This window comes from Centruroides vittatus, unplaced genomic scaffold, assembly GCF_030686945.1.
Source record: "Centruroides vittatus isolate TY-2023 unplaced genomic scaffold, ASM3068694v2 contig_8, whole genome shotgun sequence".
NCBI lineage: Eukaryota > Metazoa > Arthropoda > Arachnida > Scorpiones > Buthidae > Centruroides > Centruroides vittatus.
In genome coordinates, this window is record NW_027122517.1 from 1,025,675 (window position 1) to 1,041,415 (window position 15,741).

The following is a 15,741-nucleotide window of genomic DNA, read 5'->3' on the forward strand; positions in this document are numbered from 1 at the left end:
ATTTAACCGGGATAATCAACGCTTTAATCCCCGCCCTTAAATCCCAGCTCTTAAATACCAGCCTCTTACTAGAATATAAGTGGCGGATGAGCCGGATTTACAGAAAAATCTTTAAAAAATAATTATCGACTGGTATTACCGAATGGATTATTTTTTCATAAACCAAATGGAGCGGATCCGCCTAAGGTCGACGCTCCGATGGCGCAAAAACCCTGTTGGTGAATACTGTTAATCAGCCGACCTATTTGCCTTCGCGCTCGGATGGCGGCGGACTATCCGAGTTACGGTCGTATACGTCACCTATCGATATAAAGACCGACTATATTCTACGAGTTTTTTCCGTATTATCATCGCAAACGTAGTAAAAACAGTATCTTTACTTTCACATATTAACTTTTATTGTCGAATTTTTAAGATACTATACTGCCGTTATACGCTTAGCTTTATCGTTATATACTTTATTATTATTATCGATGGGCGAAACGAGAGTTAATCCCTATAATGTTTTTCAGGAATGGAAACGAAAGCCGTAAACCAGGGACGTTGCCGCGTGACGGAATCGGCCAGTGGCCCCGCGCCTCCCGATAAGCGGGTAAGTGACAAACGCATTCTCCGTAAACTGCCGGGTTTTGTATTAGGATGCCACCGAATAATTCGGTCGTCCCGTAAAATAAGTTACGCTGGATTTTTAAAAGTTTTGACGATCCGGAAGTTAAACTTACCCGCACAAAAACTTACAGTTTTATAAACGCCGTACGCTATAAAATTAAAAAGACCGAATCGACGCGTAAAGAGCTACGTTTATAAAAGCTTGGTGGAACTCCCGTATGCCGGAAGACGCGCAGACCATTCTAGCCAATACTGTGCTTCCTTCTCCCTTCTGCCGGTCGCGAACGAAGGACAAATAAGATTTTAAAAATCATATTCAAAATTCTGAAAAACATTTAATATTTCTCCGAAGCACTCCGGGCACTCTGGCCACGCCCGCGTGGCAGTGGCCAACACCGCTCTATACAATAGTGTGTTGGCGCATTAACGTAATAATCGAGATTGTTAATAAGCGTACGAGACGTAAAGCATCGAACCCGACGTTTATTTTTATTATTTTATTTTCGTCGCTAATTATAGACGGAATAAGTTAGTAAACGTATCGAATTCCGCAACACCGTTTTTAAGATAAATCGGCACACCCGCCGACATTAAGGGCATATACGTAAAGGCGTAACTGCCACCGTCACTCGCCCGTCAAAAACAGAGGAATACGAGTCCCGAAGTTATATTGGCTCCCGCCGGAATCGCCGAAGAACGGATTTCTCGAATAATACTCGATAAAGGTCGAGGCGAAATTCCACGGCCGACTTCATCGTGCTACTTGAGTTAGTATTCGACAGAAGGGTCGAATCCCGTAGAAGAACGTTTTCGCGTAAAAGAAGCAGACACCGTACTACAATGCCGCGCCTAAACATTGGACGACAGACCGGGGGCCGCGCATCGTCGACCCCCGCTATTTCGGAAATCGATTTTCGACGTTTTCGCCCGCGTACGTTACGTTGCGAAGGGCATTTAACGCATTACCGTTACGATAACGTAGCGGTCTTCTCTGTCACAGAAATATTCCTTTATAATCTGTATCCGACGACTTTCGATAATGCCGAATAAAACGTAATCGGAATTATTTTATTTGACCGGAGAGGCTTTACGAAAATATTTACATAATTCGACGCGATTAAAAAATGGCAAAAAGCGATACACTAGATTATCCGCACTTGGACCGAGCGATTCCCTTACATTTTAGAATACGTCGTTTCTTCTCTGCACGACGCGTGGTGTTTCCCGGATTCGAGTCGTAACTAAACGGAAGCCGGGTGGTGACCGAGGTTTGGCCGGGTGAATTTTTGCGGTTCCCGCTTTAAGGCCGCGACTCCACTAGCCGTAAAAGGGCCGTAAAACCCCTCGCCGTAAAAGCTTTTAATCACGTGACCATGATATTTTACGCCCGAGCAGGTCGTAAAACCAACGTAAAAGCGAGTCGAACACTGCTCAACTCGCTTTTAGGCGTAAAATATCATGAGTCACGTGATTAAAAGCTTTTACGGCGAGGGGTTTTACGGCCCTTTTACGGCTAGCGGAGTCGCGGCCTAACACTCCGATAAGAAAGTCCTCCCGGGGGTATTTGCCTCGGCCGGCGGTCGACGCCCGGTCCGGTGTGTCGCGGCTTTAACTAAGTGGAAATTAAATGGAAAAGACTCCATCAAAAATTAAAATTATCGTCGAGAGCAATTCGAACCCGCACAATTTTAAAGATTTCCAGATGTTACCGAGAAACGACGTATTTTCACGCTTTGTATAACGGCAGAAAAGACGTACAAATTGCGCATTTTATAATTGTCTAAAGCGTACTCGAATTTTTAATTCCGCGGCCAAACGAATCCCGCTTAAGCCTATAAACTTAGCGTTTTCTTATTTATCGCCATCTCGCGTCGTCGGTCGACTTTTGTATCGGCGTAATTTTACGATAAAACCCAGATACGGACGGGTTAACAATTCTGTTTTAAAAAACGACTTTTTCGTATTTTCAGAAAGAACGGGTTCCACCCCAAAGGCGAAGTTGGAAGGTGATTTGCATCGCCCCCTCCGTAAAGAAAGAGTTGGTGCCTTTAAAAGTCGTTCTGTTTTGTTGGTACGGAGGTAGGTGAAACGTTCTCGTCTTTATTACACTCGACTACGAAATACGACGGAACTTTACGAAAACGCCGACGAGTATAAACTCGCGTCGAACGTAACTCCGTCTCGCGGAGGCTAATCGGCGAATTTCGCGCAAATTATTTCCCAGAGGCCGTCGATTAAGCTTTAAAATTCGACCGAGCGCCGAACCCATAAATTTTTTCCTTTCGTCCGACTTTCTAAAACCGTTTTTATCGACAACCCGGTCTTTATTTAAAATACCACATTAATTACAGAGTACCGATATCGAATTTACACGTATAATTACGTATTTCTTCTCCCGTAAATCTCTAACCCGGGCTATAACGATTTTACGTCGGCGAACGAGCGCGGATAAATTTTTCTTCGTCACTAAGGTCTACTTAGGCCGAGTATAAACGAGATCCTAGCTCTTAATTAAACAAACTCTCCACAAATTTTTCGAGGGGATTCCGGAACGAAGTTTTAAAATGCGAGGAGTGCGGATGGAGGAAAAGTTTAAGAACCGGCTTCCCGAAGAAAGATTCGAATTCTAACGCCGTTCCGCCGACGAAAATTTCTCCACTTTTTTATTTTTCGCAAAGTTTTAGCATTCTTTCCGATTTGTGTTCTCGCCAGATAAAGAATTCCGACCAAGAAAATGTTCCGTAACGTTCTAGATTCTTTTAACGTAAAACCGTTCCTCGACGCAATTACTTTCGACAGTCGACGTCGTCCGCTTCGGATCTTTCGACACCCGGGGTCAAAAGGGAGTCTTACTGGCCTTTCCCCGATAATTCGAATGCGAACAAAATGGAACAAACATTTAAATACGAATAAAATAACGAATGAAATATACGTATACACGTATAAAAAACGTAAAATAAAATAAAAATTATTATAAATAACAAAACACGTATAGGCCAAATAAACATTAAAATACTATATAATAATATCGAAATCGAGGCATTAAATTAAGAGCCGTCTAATTTTTTAATTAAGTATTTCCGGGCCGAAGGCGACCCTTCGGCATCCGTACGAAAACTCGGAACTAGGTATTAAGAAAAGTTACGTCGGTGTCACTAATAGACCCTTAGGAGTCGGATCGAGAGAACGCGGGTACGACGTCGGCGAAAGATCCGACGCCGCAATACTATCGCGGATGGCGCGAGTCGAGGGCCGGGTGGTCGAACGGGACGAAGCGAGTGTTATCGAACCGGTTCGTTCGCCCGCGTTGGCGATTAGCGCCGAAAAAATTCAAATATATGAGAGCGGATTGCGCCATACGCGCATTAATACTAGAGATGCCGAAGGGTCGCCCTCGCCCGGAAATACTTAATTAAAAGATTAGACGGCTCTTAATTTAATGCTTCGATTCTGTTAGTTTTGCCTATTTCGCATTTTCGCGTAAGATATTATTATATAGTGTTTTAATATTTATTTAACCTATACGCGTAGCCTATTTATATACATATTTTGTTATTTATAATAATGTTTCATTTTATTTTATGTTTTTTTACGCGCGTACATGTATATTTCATTGGTTATTTTATTCGTATTTAAGTTTTTTGTTTCGTTTTGTTTACGTTCGAATTTGTTTAACCCGACGATGGCCAACGGTTTCGGCCGAAAACGCCGGTTACGTTTTTTTCGATCGAATTTCTCGGCAAGTTAAGGTGTCGCGTTTTTTTTAGATTTTTTGGTCTACTTTTCCGTCATCTTTCGTATTTAAGGCGAGTTCGGAACAAACGAAATTGAAAAGATTCCGACAAACGGCTCGGTCAAAAAAGAAACGAAATAAACCTCGGGAATATTTCCTCGTTCTTTTTATATTAACGATACTTAATTTGAACAACAATGGCATTTGATAATTAATTCGAACGCTTTCTCTTCGATTCGATTCGGTGGCTTCGTTTATCGAAATTTGAAATTCATTTTTCCGCATACTCGTTATTACGTTGCCGATTCGCTCCGCTTCTTTTCCGGTTTCCGTCTTATTATTACTTTTTAATAAAAGATACTTTTCTGTTATTTAACTTTTACGACGAAACGAAAAATATCGGAAAGAAAAACTTCTCCCGTTAAAAGCGCCAACGTCACCTCGTATCGAATTAACGCGTCGTTAACGTCCGAATACGGGCCGAGTACGGATTTAATTAATATCGTCTCACCATTTACGTTAGATAAAGAAAACTCCTACCCGCAATCGGATTCTTTTAAAACACCGACCCGGAAAATCGGATAAACGCGTGCAAAATTTAAGTACGTCGATAACCGGGTACGCGCGTCGTCCTTTCCGCCTACGGCGTTAATTACGAAGAAAGAGGAGCTAACGTTCGTAACCCCGCCCGTTTCGTACCCGGGGCCCGTCTCGCTACGCGTTGCCAAAGATTTTAGAAATTGCGGGCTCGATCCCCCGATTAAATTATCGGAGTAACCTTTCGCGGACTCCTCCGCCAGGTCGGAGACGAATTATCCACGCTAGAAAAATCCGGGGTTTATTCGCGTCCGTTACCACCGTCGAATGTGGACGCAAACCTTTTTTACGTCGGGACCGCGACGAGAAAACGACAAATCCGACCTAACCCGACACCGGAACGATATCGGCGACGACGAGCGCGGCGGAACAAAATTACGTACCGTACCTGTTGGGAACGAGACTCGGCTTCTCGTTCGGTGCGCGGACGGTCGAGTTACCTTCGTCCGGGAGGCTTTACTTATCGAAAAACTAGGAGCGCGTAACGTCACTTTTCGGAAATTTACATTTACAACGCGTCACCCCGGATAATACCTATCGGCTTCTTTTCCTCCCTACTGATATTTTCTTCACGCGCGTACTATTCTCGCGTTTAAGTTCGTTTTACACGTAACAAATTTCTAAAACATTTGTATTTGTTTTCCGTTTTCGAATGGTCGACGTTTCCATTTAAATTTTATTCTAACGTTGGGAAATTACGTTCTTCTCTTCTTCGCCCGAAGACGACATTTTATAAAATGCCGAAAGTGGCGGAACCGGCAACGACCAGTAATAAAATCTTTCGACGCCGACAGACGGCCGCGATCTCGTATTTAAGCGGATACTTTCGGCGTGACGAACGTAGTCTTTGTTTCCGTCGGATTCTTTCTTCGTGACGCGCCATCCGAAAAGTTCGATCTTTGTAGCAAACCCGTCGATTATTCTATTATACGAAGAACATCCGCTAAGGAAGAAAAGTTTTATTATTATCGGGCGATAACGTAGAATTTATCGAGTTACTCGCTTACGGCGGAAAAATCCTCGAAATCCGCCAAAATACGGGAAACGGTCGGACGAACGACGTCGAAAATATAAATATTCAAAATTTTCATTCGTCGTATCTTTAAACGTGACTCTGTAAATAGATTTGGCACGTGTCGTAATCGACGAGGAAGTAAATCTGTGTTAAGGTAAAATTAACTACCTTATAATACTTTTGTATTTCTGAATTATTTCCGTTCCTACCCGCGTAGTCGTATTTCTCCGCGGTCGATTCCGAGCGCGACGAACGAAATATTGCGTTATTAAGTCGACGAAGAAGACATTTATATGCCTAACCACGACGTCGACTTTACGGCATTTTTTATTTATAATAAACTAGCCTCGTACATATAATATATTTTTAAAGCGATAATTTTATCTTTACGACTCGATTAGCCACCTTTCGTTTCGCGCCATTTATCATTCTACCCGTAACCCCGTTAATCTAACCGGACAAAAAAACTCTTTTGTTATTTTATTTAAGAAACTTCTTTTACGTAACGGTTAGCGACGGCGGCGCACTCGAGATTTAATCTTCGGGAGCCGAGTCCAACGAATAAAAACATTTTTAATGCGAATTCGATACAATTTCCACCTTACGCGACCGCTAATTCGTCGGTAATATAGAAATAGTAAACGCCACACAGTTCGACTGTATATTTATACAGTCAAACCTGTTTTTATGCGGGGGATAGGGACCGCATTAAAAAAAACGCATTAAAAAAAATCTCACGAAACTTCACGAATGGCTGTAAATAATAGTTTTCGCAACACAATTAAAAAATATTTTTTTATGCGGTCAACAGGGACCGCATAAAAAAAGTCTCACATAGAAAATAACTCAAAACCGTACGAAATAAAATTTATTGACAACAGATGTCAGCACTTGACTGCATCGTCTGGTCTATCGTCTGTTTTACATATTTTTTCCAGGTGGTGTTTTGTTGACTTAAAAAGTAAATTATTTCATTTTTCGCATATTCATGCAATAATATTACTGTAATAAGTGCATTTATGCTATAATAAGTCAACGTGAGACACGACGAATCGCACGAGACTAGTCGCCAACTATACCGCGCAAATAAAAAATCGCACAAAAAACCTCACAAATAAAAATTCGCATTAAAAAAATCGCACAAATAAAAATCGCACATAAAAAGAGCGCATAAAAACAGGTTTGACTGTATTAAATAATAAAGTCGCGCGCCTTACCGTACTATCCGCCACGACAGTACAGAACTGCGGCTTCCGCGCATTTTGCAAAAACCTACACATTTCGACTCCCGCCGAACTCTCGCTCGCCCAGCCCTGTACTGCGATATGACATTAAAACGAAAACCGTATAAAGAATTTGATTATTTATCAAAATGTATTTGATAGAATTTTCTCCCTTACATTTCCAGCCATCGTTTCTCTTCCGTCCGTTTTTAAATTTATTAAGGCAACCGCACGAATTTTTATTAGTTTAATTTGAACAACAATTTTATGGAAATTATCCGATACATAAATCCGTTGCTCGAAGAAATAATACTAATATTATGCTTTTTCCTAGCAACGAATATAAGGAAAATCGGCACAAAAATTAAAATTAGGCTGGCTTAAAACCTAAAAAAGTGTTTTAAAATCACGTTTTATCTATTTATAAAATAAAAAACGGTTAATATACGACCAACGGAAAACCGCGGCTAATCACCGCGAGAATTTTTATATTTTTAAATGGGTTTAAACGTTTATAAATTCTAATAATAAGCGCCATCGAGGTACCATCGGTCCGCGTCGATCGAATAATCGGGGTTTTTTGTGCGTATTTACGTATACACCAAAGATAACGGAGTCGATCGTATATCCGTATAGGAAAGCGCAAACGGGCCAGTGCGTGTTAGATAACCCTATTTATTCGGGTGGTTATTCTTCGTAGCCTACGCAACTACACGCGGTTTACGTAACGAAGCGGATCCGAGAAAATTTTTCAAATTTAAACTAAGGTTTGTCGGCGCTAAAGATTTAAGAGATAACGAGTGGCGCGGGGAAGGTGACCTCGTCCCTCTACACCGGCATCACTCGATTTATTCAATCTTTTCGATAAATCAACCGAGAAAAAACGAGCCGTCCACGGACGGATGCGTCGGTACGTAGCGAACGAAGCGACGACCTCGGCACGCCGAGGTTAACCGCCACGTAACCGGATAACCTTCGACTTCCGAATCGTCGCGGGCACCCGATTGGGCCACAGAAAATGTCGGGAGATTCGCATCTCGCCAGACCGGCTTCTTCCCGGGTAAAAAGTCGCGACGGGATAAAAGGAATTCGTCCGAGTTAAGGTAAACGTCGGCCCGATTCGAAAACGGACGAAACTCCACTACCGAACGCAGTAAGATACAATGTAGCAATTGCCAACAATAAAATACGTCGTAATTACGAAACTAATTAATCAAATTATACTTTAGTATTACTTTCGATCGTTTCGGACTCGCTCGTTTCGCGGAGACACGCGTCTTACCCGCGCTGTTTATTGTCGGACGAGACTTAAACCGCCAACGAAATGTCTTAAATAACGGACGACGATCGACGTATTTCTCCAGATTCGAAGTAATCTCCGAATCGTCTGGTACGTAATTACGGGACCGCCTCTTTCGTTCCATAAAGACTCGGTTTTTACTTTCCCGGCTCTGTTATACGTAACGGAGGGATAATATGGCCATCGGTCGACAAATGTCCCCCAATTTTTCTCATTTTTTGACTCGATTCTCGAGAAATGCAAAAAATTTCGGGGGTTTTTTTCTGTACGTATGGATGTTATCGAATGAGGGGACACGACTGTTCGCTCTCTTTCGAGTTCGATAACTCCCGCGCTTTTAGTCGAAAATTTCCGAAATTTTTTCGGCGGGTTTGTTTATTAAGGGGACGACGCTATTAAATTTTGGTGGTCGAAGGTCGACGGGGTGGGGAGATAAAGGGAGGTCTCGCGTCGTATCTCGAGTGGGACGGGACTATATTTTACCGGTTATTAGCATTTACAATTTTTTTTTATAAAATTTGTCTCCGCCCTCGAAATTAAGCCTCTTGCCATTTTACGATAAAAAATATAAAAAGTTTTTAACAATAAAGTACGGTTACCGATGGGGCCGAGTACGCGGTTTGAAACGTTATCGGGAAAGTCGAGCGACCGGTTGCCGGACTTTTTATTGGTATTTTTCTTTTAATGTTTTTTGTCGTCGCGCCGCAATCGAACACCGAACACGAAAGACGCCAGTTTTCCACGTATTTGATTAGAACGATTACCGCATTCTCGATTCTTTTTTAAAACGTCCTTACTCGTTCGTTTCGCCATCCGTTATAGAAATTACGAGTTCGATTAAATTTTCGGTAGAATTTTTGCATCGGAAGATTAATTTAAGAAGGGAATTCGGTAAAAATAACTCGGTCCAAAATTGACAAACCTCGACAGAAAAAGTAGCGTGTATAGAATATTAATTCTAGAGTAAGAAGCGAGAAGGCCCACCGGCGGCCGAGCGCTCTTCGTCCCCGAATACTACGAGTTTTCCGGATTTTCTCCACGTCCGTAACGCCCGAACCGGGGTTAAAAGACCTCCGGAAGGCGTGATTTCCTCCCGCGAGCGTATGGCCGCTTCGTCTAAACGCCGGCTAATCGTACGCGCGCGTTCGTATTCTCGTCTCTCGGAGTAAATAGCCTATACCAGCCGCACATCCGTCTTAACCATTATAAGAAAGGAAATGATATTTTCTGCAACGCCGTTAAACAATAATTGTGCGTTCCCAATCGACTATATTCTATAAAATTTGTAAAATACGTTGGGTTAATTCCGTTCGAGAGTTTTGGCCCACGAAATGCTTGGCCAAACAGGACCGCGCGACAATTATTATTTCCGTTCTTCTTCCGAGAAACGACCTTCGACTTTCAAAATGATCCGTTATCTCTCTCCGTCTTATTACAGAATTTATCCCAAACGCCACCTCGTCTTTAAAACTCGTGTATAAAAGCGTAAAAGATACGCATCTACGCCAAAGGTCGTACTTACGACTTTTATCCTCTCGTACAGACGATATTTTTGTCGTTTAAATATCGTTTCCGTGCGACGCTCTTAAAATTACGTGGATTTATCTCGGAAAAGACGTTTTCCCCTTAGACCCACCGAAAATTTGTTCGCCCCCCATCGGTCGATCGAAAACTCGAAAAAATCCCAATTTTTTAGTTGGCGCAACTTTTTACATCTCGGATGTTTTTATTTGGATTTCGATTGTTTTTCGATTAACGATTGTATTATTACGTTACGCAGTGACGTGTTGTTAGACGACCCAACGCTTTCGATACGCCGTTTAGTAAAATAGTTATAAAAAGTTTTAACTGGCGTAAGTTTGAGCTTTTGTTATTCCGGACGAAATTTTGAACGAAAACCACCCGTTTTCGTCCAATTTTATCCTTATAAGTGTAAAATTAAGCGAGAAAAGTAAAATAGCTCTATGGAGAACCCCGCGAACTTTGAACTATCTTCCCGGAAGTTTGCCCGGCACTTCATTCGTAACCAGAAAGGTCGAAGTTTAAATTTTTAGCTTTCTATACCCTGTAGCTCTTTCCCCAAGAGCGTGTGCGGTGCCGGACGAAGAAGAAGACTGGCACTTTTCGATCGATTATATTTCGGCAACCCGTTAATACGAAAACCTGAAATTTCGCGCACCGAGAAAACGAGTATTTTTCCAACCAGATACTCGAAATTACTGCGGGCGTTTGGGACGGAGAAAGCCACCCCGTACGTCGGCAACTCCGATTTCCGCACGTATAGTCGGTCGGCGACTTTTTCACTCGGCGCCGAGTCACTGCCGTGGCTCTCGATCGTTTATGATTTAGTTGTAGTCGTGGTTTGAGTTTCCAAATATTTTTGCTTTATCGGAGGTTTCGACTCGATTAGGTTGGCTTTGTATTACCGATTTTACTTCTTCGAATATCCAGTTTTGTTCCAGTCAATTTATTGAAGTTTGTAATCGTTTTTGATAAGCCGATTTGTCGATTTTGAGCAAGTCCACGCTATCAAACGTTTAGTCGGGTCGATTCGTCTAAATTCTTTTTTTTCGCCTCTGCTTATTCGTATTATCCCGTGAATTCGAGACCGAGCGAGTGTCGAGAAGGGCGTGTACTTTCGCCTCTAGTAATGAGAAAGGGAAATTTCGTAATGTCTCACTTTCTCGACAATTCTTCGATTCTACAAAAAAATTGAGTGCCGACTTTGCTCCTTTCAGCCGTGTAAAATATTTCTAGAATTATCCGTATAAGTTAATAGCAATTAGCCATAGTCGCGTGGCGTCTTTTACTCTATAAATGCGAAATTACGTGCGTATGTGTAAGTTGTATGTAGGCTATAAATGCGTATATACAATTTACCTACGGCACGTGTAAATACTAATGTGTATGTGTGTATATATTGTATATATAAAAGTAATATATTTTACAAAAATCCAAAGAGCAAGAAATTTTTATTGTGACAAAGTACATTATATCCTACTTGTTCGGTAACTGTCGAAACTGTAACGCGCTTTTTTATTCTAGAAAATGAATAAATAGCGTTAAAAATACATGTAAAATATATTTATTTTTTCAGCATTTTCCAGTCTCTTACCTTACATGACGATTTACTTGAAGCAATTAGGCGTCACCGCTAGCGAAATTGCTTTTATATACACGTTCTTTCCGATCGCTAAACTTCTCGGACCGGCCGTCGGAGGGTTGATAGCGGATAAACTGGGAAGATACAAACCCGTTTTGTACGTGGCCCTCGCCTGTAATGTGTTCTTCGCCACCAGTTTCCTCTTCATTCCCGCCATTCCTCGATCGACGTGCCAGAGTAAAGGTCGTCTGGATTGCGAAAATTGGCAAAAACCGCGGTTGACGTTGGAAGAACCGTGTTTTGGTCGAAATCGTTCGATAGACGTTCGGGTGGAGTTTTGCAGTTCGAAATGCCATCCAGCTACGAAATCCGTGGAAACTCTGTGTTTCGAAAGAAGCGGAAACCCTTATTGCATCCACCTAGGAAGAGACAATAATGAAACTCCTTCCGTAAAATTGAACGTGTCCGTCGATTCCGAAGCGACGAACGTGTCCTGTTCTTATACCGTACAAAGCGTGGCCGACGATAATCGAACCGTTCCCCTTTCTAGGTGCGCGATAGAAAACGTCACGGAAGATTGTCCGCCGTTCTGTCGCGTTAAAACGTTCGACGTCGATGGAGAAAGCTGCGAAATAGCGTGGAGACAGAGGCTTCCCACTTTAGCCACGGCGTTCGCCGTATTTATGTGTTTTCAAGTGTTCGTGGCCATCTGTTTTTTCTCTGACGGAGGCGACTACTCTGGCCATGGTCAAAGAGCACAAAGACGACTACGGTCGCCAGCGCGTTTGGGCCATTTTGGCCACCGCCATCTTTTCTCCTCTCACCGGAGTTCTGGTCGACGTGGTTTCCGCTTACAACGGACGCACGGATTACTCTCCCGCCTTTTACGTTTTCGATTTCCTGATAATATGCAACATGGTCCTAGTGTATATTCTGAATCTGCCCGTGGTTCCTCCGGCCAAAAACATCGTTAAAAATATCAAAAATCTAATCGTCGTGCCGGAAGTCGTCGTTTTTCTGATAGTAATTTTCTTTCTCGGCACGTTTTGGGGTTTTCTGGAATCGTTCCTGTTTTGGCATCTTCTGGATCTCGGAAGTCCGAAGTATCTCCTGGGTCTGACTCTGACCGTAGGCGCCATCGTGGGTCTGCCGTTCCTCTACACCTCGGATTTCTTCGTCCGGAAATTCGGTCGAGTCAACTTACTGATAGTGGCTTTCTTTTTCTACGCCATTCGTTGCATCGGATATTCCTACATTCACAATCCTTGGTGGTTCGTGTTATTCGAAGCCATGGAAGCGTCCACGTATCATCTGATGTGGGTGGCAGCCGCGACTTACGCCGCCGGCCTAGCACCGAAAGGTCTTTTGGCCACCATCCAAGGCTGTGTGGCAGGAATGCATTTCGGGATCGGTACGTACGGAAATTTTCCAATATTCCTACATTACTAAGGAACTGTACTAAACAATTTTTATACGTTATAGGGAGAGGGTCGGGAAGTCTGATAGGAGGAAATTTAATAAGCGCATTTCGTAATCGAATCGCTTTCCGATCGATGGGAGTGGCTTCCGCCATATTGGGAGTATTATACGCAATTATATATTACGGATTGTTAAGGAATTTAAAAACCCGTAAGGAGAAGGACGACGAAACAGGTAAAAATTATTTTAAAAATTAGTAATAATTTTATGTCTTAATTTTAATTTTAATGTATTTCAATAAACAGTAACGGAAAAAGAATTATCGAAAGTAGAAATCTCGGAGAAAAAGTCTTCGCTGACAAACGAAGAAAAATTTTAACGGTTCAAATGACACGTACCCGGCTATTTTTGACAACTGCTTTTGTACCATAAATATCGTCTCGAGAATTTTTTGGAACGAGAAGAATTTATATCTAGAAGTTTTGCGCACAGACCAAACTTCCAATAATATCCAGTACAATGTGACATTTCAATCGAAGAAATTTGTAATCCACAGGATCGTCTGTTTTGAAATATTTCTTAGCGTCGTTAATAGAAGCCGTTCGAGTCGATACATTGCCACGTTTCATCTATTCTTAATTTCTACTTTTGTCGCGATCGTTCCGCCCATCGTAAACAAAGATTTTACAATAAATACAAATAGTAACTGCCGAATTAACGTTACCAAAGCTGTCCGTCATCGTAGGAAGTTCGCCAAACAAATTGTGGCGGAAGTTCTAGGTTCCGAAAATTATCGAATATTCGAAACGATTGAAAAGTACGGTACACATTCAGTCTCCAAGATTTGATTTCGAACTACGTAGACCCGAATCGAAATCTTAAAAATCCAGGAAAGAGTCGCTTAACTTTCCCGGCCAAACTTTAAAATCTTGCGCGGTGCTATTTGTTATATGATTTTGTTTGAAAAACTTTTAATGTTATTAATTATTATAAAATGACAAAAACTTAATTTTGGGGTAGAGATGAATTTTACAAAAACAATTGTAAATGCAAATAAAAAGTAAAATCTTCATTAATTAAATCCGATCCGGAGATGTGACGAGTGACTCCCCTCCTTTTTCCATTCCCTCGACCTTTAACCACCAAAATTTTAATAGCATCGTTGCCCCTAACATACAATTTTCTTCAAAATTTCAAAATATTTGGTAAAAAGCGAAGTTACTAAGCTTCGAACTGAGTAAATAAAACCGTACCTTCCACCCACAACACCCAAACGCACAGAAAAAAGTTTCAATTTTTTGAATTTCTCGACTTTTTGTGGTTCCGAGTCGAAAACGTAAAAATCTCGGGGGATTTATTTTTCGACCGATCGCCCTCTGTTATATATAACAGCCTGGATAGTAAAAATTCGGTTTCGTTAGGGAACTGTACGCAAATTTCGTTAAAAAGTCATCGTCGAAACGGAAGAAAGAAGGACCTTCGCGTAACGACAACCGACATTTTGAATATATGTCGATGTTACTAATAACTTCCCCAAAAACTGCGATTCGCTACAGATAATCGAAAAAACTAAACTGGAAAAGTTTATCTTTAGCAATTTCGATAAATTTTGTTTCGATAGAGGACGGTAACTAACGGAGTCTGTTTCGACCACGTCATTTATCGAAGTATCGCGAATTTTATCGCAAACTCTATTACTTAAATCCGAGCGAACGTAATGCATTCTAGCATCGAGTGTCGCGGGACCAAAAAATTCAATGCGCGATGTGTGTCGCTAGAGTAAGTTATGTCTTTGTTTTATCCGAGTATGTATTAACGTGGATTTCTGTATATAATTTTACATATATGTAGACTATGTATATACAAGATTAGTAGATAAAGGGCCAGATTTTTATTATATTTTATTACTGAAAAATAAATATATTTTTCTGTTTCGAATGATATACTTTGTTGTTATTAGCGACGAGAGATACCGTCTCGGTGAAAACTACGAAGCCGATCGGGTTTTCTAATTATATCGATAATAAAATCAAAAGGTAAAGAATCACGGTATAGTCAAAGTCAAATTACTGGTGGAACGTTACGAATCCTATTTTAATTAATCCGAAGTCTTCACGCTGCTAAAATGATGACGCGTGGCTACCAAACCGATTACCACGCGCCGTTTTCAATTACCCCGTTTCCCCGAAAATAAGACAGTGTCTTATATTAATTTTCGCTCCCAAAGACGCGCTAGGTCTTATTTTCGGGGATGTCTTATTTTTCGTACGGTATGGCGGCTTACGGCCACCGGGGGAGCTCACCGTTGCACACTGGTACGGCGCGGCAGGGACGGCGTACGGTATGGCGGCAGGCGACGGACCTCTCGATGCCTTGCCTGCACATTTACGAGTGACGGCCGCAAAAGGGACCATCGGGGTTGGTGGTAGGTGACGGTCTTCGTGTCCCGCCCGCTGCTGCTCTGCAACGGACGGTGAAGGTAGGGGATAACGGTGACAGTCTAAAAAGAATCGCAGCTGCACGCTCTGGTTTTCTGTTCGGCGGGCATGCTTCCAAATGAAAACTTTGCTAGATCTTACTTTTCGGGAAGGCCTTATATTTAGCAATTCGGCAAAACTTCTACTAGATCTTATTTTCGGGGAAACGCGGTAGCGCGGCTATAACGTGCCAATGAGTCGGTTTATTTTAGAGTTGTAGCGAAAAAATTATTGATTTCTGTCGTCATATTTTTCTACTCGGCGA

General features: G+C 41.9%; 1 protein-coding gene across 1 annotated transcript in view; it reads left to right on the forward strand.

Annotated features, from left to right (window-relative positions):
- The window catches only part of LOC136981998 (major facilitator superfamily domain-containing protein 6-like), a 34,653-nt gene extending 19,713 nt beyond the window's left edge, over positions 1-14,940 (forward strand). The window contains 6 exon segments of the mRNA XM_067278430.1: positions 513-592; positions 2,580-2,688; positions 11,575-12,293; positions 12,295-12,991; positions 13,063-13,233; positions 13,305-14,940. Of these exon segments, the coding sequence (XP_067134531.1) occupies positions 515-592; positions 2,580-2,688; positions 11,575-12,293; positions 12,295-12,991; positions 13,063-13,233; positions 13,305-13,378 (1,848 nt within the window). The 5' untranslated portion in view covers positions 513-514 and the 3' untranslated portion in view covers positions 13,379-14,940.
- Positions 14,941-15,741: the final 801 nt, after the last annotated feature.